The sequence below is a fragment of the Drosophila persimilis genome, unplaced genomic scaffold (genome assembly GCF_003286085.1).
Source record: "Drosophila persimilis strain 14011-0111.01,24,50 unplaced genomic scaffold, DperRS2 tig00000520-arrow-pilon, whole genome shotgun sequence".
Lineage (NCBI taxonomy): Eukaryota > Metazoa > Arthropoda > Insecta > Diptera > Drosophilidae > Drosophila > Drosophila persimilis.
Window position 1 is genome coordinate 4,805,673 of NW_020825317.1, and position 10,613 is coordinate 4,816,285.

At 44.9% G+C, this 10,613-nt stretch overlaps 1 protein-coding gene across 1 annotated transcript; it reads right to left on the minus strand.

The window, feature by feature from the left end:
* Positions 1–327: 327 nt before the first annotated feature.
* LOC6596743 (mucin-5AC) lies at positions 328–6,747 on the minus strand. Its single transcript, XM_026990156.1, has 5 exons — positions 6,232–6,747; positions 6,051–6,164; positions 3,058–5,965; positions 653–2,971; positions 328–587 (listed from the first exon to the last, which is right to left on the minus strand). Exons 1-5 carry the CDS (start codon positions 6,505–6,507, stop codon positions 451–453), a joined length of 5,754 nt encoding a protein of 1,917 aa, XP_026845957.1. The 5' UTR covers positions 6,508–6,747; the 3' UTR covers positions 328–450.
* Between the last annotated feature and the right edge of the window lie 3,866 nt (positions 6,748–10,613).

Genomic DNA, 10,613 nt, shown 5'->3' on the forward strand with positions numbered 1-10,613 from the left:
TGCAAAGTTCTTTTTTTGTTCACCCTGACTGCTTCTTTTGGTGGCTGCCTCTCCAGAGCACTTTCCTGTTTCTTTTTCTTTCGAATGATGGTGTGCACTCCACCTCCACTCCTACCCACTCCCACTGCTTTCTGTTGGGGTGCCACCAGTGCATTCTGGGGCGGACAAGGGGAAGGTGGCTGGGCCTGACATTGAATTCAGGCATCTGCATCAGTGCCAGCCGGCAGACCTTTTCTTTTAGTTACTGTAACTTCTTCAATGCCACTGGATAACCTTTCGATTTTCTGTATCAAGGAACATGGTCTGACATTCATGAAAGAACTCGTATCTTTTAAAATATTATTTATTTATTAAGTATAATTAAAGTAAACTAAATACGTGAATTGCGATAATTACAAACTCAAATGTTGTGAAGGCTTAGGCTTAGGGCCGAGCCTCTGTGCTGACTGTCTACGTGATGGTTTGAAAGCTGGCGGTGTCCTTCAGCGTCAGCGGCTTCCACTTGAGATCTACGCTGTGGTGGGCCGGTGGATGGTCATCGTCACAGCTCCCCAAGCAATTGGGCTTCTTATAATTATCAGCTGGGTCTGCAAGGGGGGCGATCAGAAGGATGTGTGATTGTGTGTCGGAAGTGAGTGAGGAACGGACTTACCATATTTGTGGTCGTGGTCCTCTTCGCAGGACTTTGGGCAGAATACAATCTTCAAGTCGATGGGCTCAAACACCTTCAGGATGAGCTCGGGCACCTTTTCGGTGGCATAGTCGCCAGGATTAGACACTAAGGGGTTGAACGAACGATTAACATCATGGGTCACTGGGTTACCATACTTAGTGGCAATGGAAATTGGCGTTAGATGTACGGTTTGGTTCTGGGCCTCCAGCAGCCAAGGCATGCTGTTTACTCTCAGGACTTCTTTGTGTCTTGTTGCTGTGATTAATTCTGATTCAGATTCTGCTCTGATTTCAGGTGTTGGTGGTGTTGTGGGTGCCTGTTCGGCTGTTGGTGTTGTTGTACTTTCGTCATCAACTGTTGTTGGTCGTCTGCTTGTGGTTGGTGTTATTGTTGAATCTGTTGTGGGTGCTATTGTTGATACACTTGTTGCTATTTTTGAAGCTGCTCTTGATGTTTCTATTCTAATTGGTGTAGTTGATGCTGCTAATGTGGTGCTTTCTATTATTATTGCTGATTTTTGTGTGGTTCTTGGAGCCTCTGTTGGCGATGCACCCAGACCCAAGGGCTGCTGTATGTGTTTTATTGAACTAGCGGTGGAAATGTCAAGAGGATTTCCCCTAATGGGTAGCGCTTTAAGCAGAAACCCATCATTCTCAGGTCTAGATTGCATTTTGACTTCGTCCCAGTTCATCGCTAGTTCATTTTCAATAGAAATCGTGCTGATCGCTTGTTGCGGCCCTGGTAGGACGGAGTGTCGCTTCGCAGTGCCTGGCCGTTGTTCGATGTCCTTCTTGCCTTCAACAGATCCTTCTGTGGCATTCACTTGGTCCGTACTCTCTGCATCGCTCGGAGAATCGTAGTCCTCATCCTCATAATACTCGGAGCTGAGATTGCTCGAATTTCTTGCAGGATCCTCTGCAGGCGCTGTCGTATTCGTACCCGTGCTGGGGAATGGGAATGTCGGAGCTGTTGCTGTGGATGTGGATATTTGAGGTGCTGCTGTGGATGGCAATTTATGTGCTGCCGCTGTGGAAGTGGATATTTGAGGTGCTGCTGGGGATGTGGATGTCTGAGGTGTTGCTGTGGATGTGGAAATCTCTTCTGGATCCGAAGGTTCCTCCCTGAGCATGCTCATTGGAACACTTTTCTGCAGTGGTCGCGTTAGTGTCTTAGTCTCTTGCGGACGACTTAACCTCTCTTTCAGCAGGGTCATCACGAAACTCTTTTGAGGCGTTTCAGTGGATGTGGTTGTTATTTGGGACTCTTTCGGTAGGTTAAGCCTGTCTTTTAGCAGACTCATGAGAAAACTTTTCTGAGATGATTCAGTGGTTGTAGTCGACATCTTGACCTCTTGTGGGTGGGTTAACTTCTCTTTGAGAAGCCTCATCAGCATTCTCTTGTGTGCTTCTGTGTCCAAGCTCTTCGCTTCTCCGAAAACATCGTTTCTCAATTCTAAGCCCGAGGGCTGAGCTTCATCATTAACATAGTCAGAGTCCACATAATTATCCGCGTACTCCGAATCACTAGCCATCGTTGTGGAAGCGTGATGCGGCAGTGGGCTGGACGTAGTGGAAGTGCTTTCAACCCGCTCCTGGTGGGGGGATGTGGGCAGAGCCGGGACCACAGCGGCTGAGGTAGTGCTAGCCATGGCTTTAGTAGTCTCCATCTCCACAACATCGTTCGCTCTATCTTCGTAGAGCTCAGATGTTTCGCTGTCATAATATTCGGAGTCTTCGTGATCCTCCTTCGTAGAGTTTAGCGCTACCATCATAGGGGACTTCTGTTGAATTGAACGCTTGTGCGTTGAGGCCAACTGTTTGATGGATAGCCGCAGAGACTCGGCAATGAAAGGCTTGGACGTGGCCAGGTTATGCCTGGCCAGCTGGGCGAGGGTCACACTAGGAGTGGGAGTGCGAATGGTGGTCGGCGGAGGGGTGGATATCACATGGAACAGCTTCTCCAGCAGATGTGCCGCAGCCATCGTTGACATTGCGGATTCTTTCGTCGTGGGACTCTCTGTGGGACTCTCTGTCGTGCGCTTGTCGACTGTCGCATCCACTTCCGCTTTGCCGTCTACTTCCACCAGTGCCGCGTCATCCATGTAGTCAAGGTTCAGTTCACTGGAAACGAAGTTGTGGGCTACCACATGCTCCTGCATATCTTTCTCCCTAACGAACAGATTCTTACTTATTGATAATTCGGTGTTGGTGTTTGTATTTTTGAGTTCTTGTGGTCTTTGTATTGGTTCTTGTTCTTGTAGTTGATTTTGTTGTGTACATGCAATGTGTGTCTTTGTATCTGTAAAGTAAGTGTTATGTGTGGGTTAGGAATTCTTTGCCGGAGGGCTTAAATGTTAGGACAATCTTGTGATTCTTTGCACTTACCTTCGGTAGATCCATGATCAGGGCAGGCTGGTTTTGTTACAGTCGTCTCCTCGCTCGAAGGAGTGGTCGTCGGAGTGCTAATGGCTGCAGTGGACGTGCTTAGGATCTCCACAGTCGTTCTCTTGGCAGTTGTCTTAGTTGACGGCTGGGTGGTCAATTTCGTCGTTGTTTGAAGTGTGGTACTTGACGGTTGGGGACTTGTTGTTTTTGTCGATGGTGCTGATGATGGTTGAGCTGTTGTTGTTGTAATAGTCGAAGTTTTCGAAGTTGTTGTTGTTGGTTTTTGAGTGGTACTGGTAATAGTTGTAGATTTCGGAGTTGTAGTTGTTGTTTGTACTGTGGTGGTTGTTATAGTCGACGTTTTGGGTGTTGTAGTTGTTGGTTTTTGAGTGGTACTGGTAATAGTTGTCGATTTCGGAGTTGTAGTTGTTGTTTTAGGAGCTGTGGTTGTAATTGTCGACGTTTTCGGAGTTGTCGTTGTTAGTTTCTGAGTGGTGCTTGTAACAGTTGTCGATTTCGGAGTTGTGGTTGTAATTGTCGACGTTTTCGGAGTTGTCGTTGTTAGTTTCTGAGTGGTGCTTGTAATAGTTGTTGATTTCGGAGTTGTCACTGTTGTTTTAGGAGTTTGGGTTGTAATTGTCGACGTTTTCGGAGTTGTCGTTGTTAGTTCCTGAGTGGTTCTTGTAATAGTTGTCGATTTCGGAGTTGTCGCTGTTGTTTCAGGAGTTGTGGTTGTAATTGTCGACGTTTTCGGAGTTGTCGTTGTTAGTTCCTGAGTGGTGCTTGTAATAGTTGTTGATTTCGGAGTTGTCACTGTTGTTTTAAGAGTTGTGGTTGTAATTGTAGACGTTTTCGGAGTTGTCGTTGTTAGTTCCTGAGTGGTGGTTGTAATAGTTGTTGATTTCGGAGTTGTCACTGTTGTTTTAGGAGTTGTGGTTGTAATTGTCGACGTTTTCGGAGTTGTCGTTGTTAGTTTCTGAGTGGTGCTTGTAATAGTTGTTGATTTCGGAGTTGTCACTGTTGTTTTAGAAGTTGTGGTTGTAATTGTCGACGTTTTCGGAGTTGTCGTTGTTAGTTTCTGGGTGGTGCTTGTAGCAGTTGTCGATTTCGGGGTTGTCACTGTTGTTTTAGGAGTTCTGGTTGTAATTGTCGACGTTTTCGGAGTTGTCGTTGTTAGTTCCTGAGTGGTGCTTGCAATAGTTGTTGATTTCGGAGTTGTCACTGTTGTTTTAGGAGTTGTGGTAGTAATTGTCGACGTTTTCGGATTTGTCGTTGTTAGTTCCTGAGTGGTGCTTGTAATAGTTGTTGATTTCGGAGTTGTCACTGTTGTTTTAGGATTTGTGGTTGTAATTGTCGACGTTTTCGGAGTTGTCGTTGTTAGTTCCTGAGTGGTGCTTGTAATAGTTGTTGATTTCGGAGTTGTCACTGTTGTTTTAGAAGTTGTGGTTGTAATTGTCGACGTTTTCGAAGTTGTCGTTGTTAGTTTCTGGGTCGTGCTTGTAGCAGTTGTCGATTTCGGGGTTGTCACTGTTGTTTTAGGAGTTCTGGTTGTAATTGTCGACGTTTTCGGAGTTGTCGTTGTTAGTTCCTGAGTGGTGCTTGTAATAGTTGTCGACATCAACGTTGTAGTTGATTTCGGAGTTGTCGTCGTTTCAAGTGTGGGTGTAGTTGCCGGTTTTCGTGTTGTGGTTGGCTTTTGAGTGGTGCTTTCTTCTGTTGTCATTTCTTGAGTGGTTTTTGTTGGCTTTGGAGTTGTGGTTATGGTTGTTGTCGATTTCTGTGTGGTCGTTTCCGGTTTGTCAGTAGTAGCTATGGTCGTGGATGTAGTTGCTGGTTTCGCAGTTGGTGTAGCCGGCGGCACGCAATGTGGAGGCGTTGTGGGCATTGTAGGATTAGACGGTGCCTCGGTGGAGCTCTCTCGTTTCACTGTTGTACTCTTTGAAGTGCCGCCGGGTGTGGAGGAGGTTGGCAGAATAACAATTCTTTCGGACAGATGTCCCTTGAAAGCCTTGAGGGTTTCCATCTGTTCAGGTGCCTCGGTAACTTCATTATTTTTGGCTGTAGAATAGGTGTATCTTTTATACTGGTATTTGGTGGTTCCCTTGCTGGTGTACTTTGGTGTTGTCGGAAGGACGACTATATTGACTGACGGCTTGGATCTTATAGTGGCGGAATCTTCCTCTACGAGACTCTCAGCTGCAGGTTCGGATCCGTATTGATACGGTGGATATTCATAGGAAGGATAGATTCGAGGGGAAGCAGTAGTTGTAGTAGTCGTGGGAAGAATGACAACATTCACCGACGGCTTGTCGACCTTTCCGGACTGCAACACAGACTGCTCATTTCCCTGTTCCTTTGTTCCTGATGCCGTGTCATAGTCATCCTCCTCGTAAAGGGTAGGCGGAGCTGGATACGGGTAGAAATGTGGCAGAGGAGGGTAGGGAACCTGTGGAACTGGAACATAATCGTGGCACCTGACCTCACTTTGTGGTCGACAGAGTCTTCGCTGCGGGTCGTAGCTGTTGCTTCCGGGACACTTAAAGCGGGTTTGCAGATAGTTTCCACTCTCCTGCAATTTGCAGGTGTAGTAGAGGGCGCAGTCGGTGGGCGACCGGAAGGTGCCCTCTTCCGTGCACTCGGGGAACTTGATCTCGCAGTTAACGGGTATATAGCTGCCGCTGTTTGAGATCTCTGTTGATGGGCACTCGTCGCCAGGAATACACTTCTTTTTTAATGGCGAGAAAATGGTCCCCGACGGGCAGCCAAAGAGCCACGGCAACGACTCGTTTTTGTCGCACCTGTAGTAGACCCGGCAGTCGCTCGGATGGGCGAACCGTCCTTCCTTCACACAGGGGGGCGCCTGTGGCTGGACCCGATGGACGCAGCGACCACTGCTCGAGTTGAAGCTCTATAAAGAGGAAAAATGCAGATGGATATGAAGGCGATGATCGGCTTACGGGATTAAGGGATTTGGGGTAGGGGCGGTAGGTTACCTCGAGTTTCGGGCACTTGCTGAAGATCACACAATTGGGCTGGCAGACATAGTAGTACTCCTGCTGGTCGGGATGCGGCTTAATCCCCACGTAGTTCCTCGAGCAGCGATTGTTCTTCAGGAGAGAACAAAATGTAAATTGATTCCCGCAAGCGCAACTACTCCTTCCTGATTTCACTTACATAATCTATTCGAACAGGGATTCCGCCTCCGGGGAAAGGCTTGTAGACGCCATAGACGCTATCGTAATAGCTGCCCGGTGGACTGAATACCGGTGGTGGTGCCTGGTAGCCGTATCCATAGGGTGCCTGGTAGGCAAACGGCTGTCCATAGTAGCCGTTGGGCAGCAGTGGATGGTGCTGCGGCCCGCCGGAGTAGCCGCTCGGCAGTTGGCGGATCGAGCGACTGTTCACCAGGGTTAGCAGGGCCACCAGCAACAGCCAGATGGAGTGGGCCATAGCTGACACTTCAATTCGCTTCCACTTCACTTGGCGAGGAGGGTGGAGAGACACTAATCTTGATGTGGATCACGAACTAAACTTATCACACAACGACTGGGGACATCTGACGAACACGTTTCCGGCCTCTGTACTTTCTATTCCTGCGGGTCTTCCTTCCTATTTTGTTAGTCCTTTGTTGCTGCGACCGCGCTAACCTCTCGTCTGACAATGTTGCGTTCAAGCGGGGCAGACGCGCTTAAATGGTCTCTGGAGTGCGCTCGCTTGCGAGAATATTGCATAACTTAAATGCCAATGGGCAGCGGCGTGATTTAAGTACAAGAAATGTTTGCCCGTCGAGACAGTGAGAGCGTCGAAGAAGCTAGAGAAAAAACTCGCAGCGTCGCTCCCCGGCTGCATAGTCTGGGTCTGCTTGCGGTGCTCTCCCCACGTGCCCCACAGACCGGAAGAGGGCCCCAGCGGCAGCGGTGTGAGGTGATATCAGGGCCGTGCAGCGCTCGCTCTAAAATGCATGACTATATCATTTTTGAAGAGAGAGGCTGCATTACTTCCGTCCCGGAGATGGGTCGATGTCGGTGCCGTCTTATTGCGTTGATCTGGCATGAGTAATCCGTTCCAGACGTGATCAATGGAGTTGGCCAACGCGGAACCAATGCAAAGTCTGCACTGCGATTAAAATAAAATGTTAACATCTGTCGATTCATCCAGAAAAAAATCTTGAAAACCCGGCGGCAAAAATAGCCAGTAGCACTAGCAGCATCCATGAGGCAGATGAAAAGATGTAAATGCATCGCCTCCGCATTTTCCATCTCAAGGTTAGTCAACATGTAGCCCACAAAACTCGTAATTGTTTACGATTCTTTCACGTACTTACGACGAGTAGGCGGGAATTACGCACCAAAATATTTTGGCGGTTCGTGCGTCATTTAACACGTTCGCACTCTGGGCCCGGAAAGGCACGATTTCTCGCGGTGGGAGCTGGCTGCTCTTCGCTGCGGCTGCATAACAGCACCCACGTTAGAAAAAAGGGTCTGTCTCCACGTAAGAACATGCAATCTCAGGCACGTTCCCATATGTAACTCCTAGCTACAAAAGATAAAGCCTACTTGGTTGTGACTTGGGGCCTGTGCTCATTCATGCATGTAGACATCATTCAAAGACTGGCTTTTGATTGAACAAAAACAACGTCCCAAGCTGCCTCCGAACTATTCCCCTGCAAACATATGTAAAATATATCAATGAATTATAAAAAGAATGGCTAAACATTGCATCTTCTAGGTAAACTAAAGATAAAGATAGATGGGGTAAAGATAAATTAAAGCTTAAATCTAAAACTAATCTGCAGATACGTGATCCAAGAAAACTTGGTTTTTTTTATTTTTATGTTGTGCACCCCTCAGGCGGTCAGAAGTTTACGCCATGGGAACAATCTGGGTAAACACTTTCAAACTGCCATCTACATTAACTATGAGAATGTTTGTGCCATAGGTGTGATCTTACGTTCGGAGACGATTTGTATGCACCTGGGCATCCACACATAATCTTCCAGTTCTACTGCGATGCCATATCACACCATGCGCGAGCGAAAACATCTGTCTTTTATTTCCGACTCTTGGCTTTCGTATGCGCCACGATGCGGCGGGGCCAACAATCGCCAGAGTGTTCTGGCCCCCCCAAGGTAATCACATAATCTTATTACAAACGTGATATCCGAACGATAGCTGAATTTAGAGCTATCTCGTTGAAATCGACAATAGACAAGAAATACATTAATCAAACGCTGAAACGCTGGCTGCTCTTATCTATCCGAATGCCATCGCATTCTTTAAGATTCTCAGGAATTCCCACGTTGCAGATGGAGATAGAGAGTCTAGATCAACTGCGATGCAAATGGCGGAGAGGCCCGACGGTGGGTGGGCCAAGATCTAGATCTAGATTTGCCGACGAAAAGTCTACCACTGGATGTTGAATAAATGTATATTGAGAGATACCGACACTTATCGTTGTGAATATTATTATGGCATATAGTGTGAGGGAATGAAAGTTTTTACAATAAATTTTCAAAGCTTACATTTTTTCACTTAATTTGATATTAAAAATTGAAATGAATTTCAATTCATTTTTAGATTTTGTATTCTTCTTATATATTTAAAGAACATTTTAAAAACTAGAATCTTGCATGGGGCTCGGTGAGCTTTATTTGTAAATCAAGTGAGATTTGAAAAAATACACAATAAGCTTGAAAGTTTGAAAAACAAATTTAATTTCCTCCAAAATGTTGTTTATTTTTTTATTGAAGATTGCTAACAATGAATGCATCTAAAATAGCGAACGGAAAATGAAACATACTTGAAATAGATTAGTTTTTATTTGACCTTAATCATGCAGTGTGTGCATAAAAATAGATTGAAACTGGGAAAAAGTGGTCAACTTTGGAAGCTCATATCTCCAAAACTGAAAATCCGATTTTCTCATTTCTTAAGACCGTGGAAAGTTCTCAATTAAAAGCACTCACTAGGAAATCACTCAACATCGGATAGGCCCCACTGTGCGAGGCTGCGAACTTGAAGACCACGCTCTTAAACGCAAAATTTTACGAAATTGGATCGGGAGATATTATAAAAATTAATTTTTATTTAAAATATTTATTGCTGTGTTAAGAGATTTTCAATAGCGATTTTCAAAAGAAAAATTTTCTATCCTATAAATTATGAAATTTGCTATAAGATTGGTAAATTTGTTTAGCATTTAACACTTTTTAATTTGCTTTGTTCTTGCCCTTTGGGCAAGAATTTTTTGGAAACGGATTCACGCCTAGTTCTAGTTTTGGGGAATATTATATAATCTCTAATATTCAATCTCAAAATACATCCAATGGTCGCCAAAAAGAAACCACAAAATCGCAAAGAAAATCATTCTGCATTTTCAAAACCAAGACCAATCGCAAGCTAAATCGCAAGTGTGGAAATTACAATATAGGATAGAGGTACTCACTTCCATTTGGAGCATCGTTCATCGATTCAAAAGAGCTTCAAAGCTTAAAATTCGAAACACACAAGCCTACGTAGGGCTTTAATCAATTTTTTTGTTTGGTTTCCGTCATAATATTAAAGTAGATCTTTTTTTTTGTAATGCCCCTCATTACCACCAAATCGAATTCACCTGCCATAGGCATGCATCCCTCCATCTACACTCCCCCATCACCATGTCTCAAAGTTGTTGCAAGATGCTTTTTTCAGGTTTCGAAACCTTTCGAAATTTCTCCAAATGGCTTGGCAGCTATCCTAATGAAAGATGTGACATTTTGTTTCGACTAAAATCTATTTTCTCTAAAATTTATTGACTTGCTTAGATAGACCTTGACGTATTCCAAAGCTCTTCCTTTTGTGACTTTTATTTAGGATTACGCAGGGCCCTCCGGACCGTATTGGAGTGAGCATAAGGATAATATATAAGGATGTTCATCCCATTACGGTCCGGAGGGCCCTGCATTAGCATAACACAACTGTAAATAAATATCAACAGCACTCTTTATAGAGGATACTTTTGGATTCACCTCATCTTTTTGATAGTACCAATGGATTGGCCAATGGAAAATGCAGATTTTCCTCTGAGATTCTGTGGTTTCACTTTCTCTTCGGCTAAGTACAAAGAGCAGTGAACAGATCTCTAAACGTAGCAAAAGTTTTAGTTTTGTTATTTTTATTGTTATTTTTTGGTTGATTTTCCCAACGTTCTTAATCGTTGTATCACTTTTCCTCATCTGACGAGAGCTGCGAGGGAGGCTTGTCTACATAGCAGAACTCACACCTAAATCGATCAAATCACAATCGCAGGCTCCGTCGTCTGGCATAGTGATCAGCTCCACTGAACTAGAACTAAGCGTGAATCCTTGTCCAAGAAAAGTGACTATATGGACAAAGTACAAGAACACAGCTTATTAATCAATCAAATTACGCTTATCAAAATTGGTCAATTCATTTATCAGGCAAAATTATTTGTTTTGAAATTCGTGATGGACAGCTAGGGCCACGACTCTACACTTATGCCCGACACTCAGTATAGTAAATTTGTAGATCGAATTATTCCTTGCATGAACTGTTTAG

Bases quoted from the DNA above. Each gene is read 5' to 3' on its own strand.
- LOC6596743 (XM_026990156.1), bottom strand. From the start codon at position 6,507: ATGGCCCACTCCATCTGGCTGTTGCTGGTGGCCCTGCTAACCCTGGTG. The intron at 2,972-3,057 runs GTAAGTGCAAAG...CTTACTTTACAG, and splicing joins TGATCATGGATCTACCGAAG to ATACAAAGACACACATTGCA. The intron at 588-652 runs GTAAGTCCGTTC...CCCCCCTTGCAG, and splicing joins GGACCACGACCACAAATATG to ACCCAGCTGATAATTATAAG.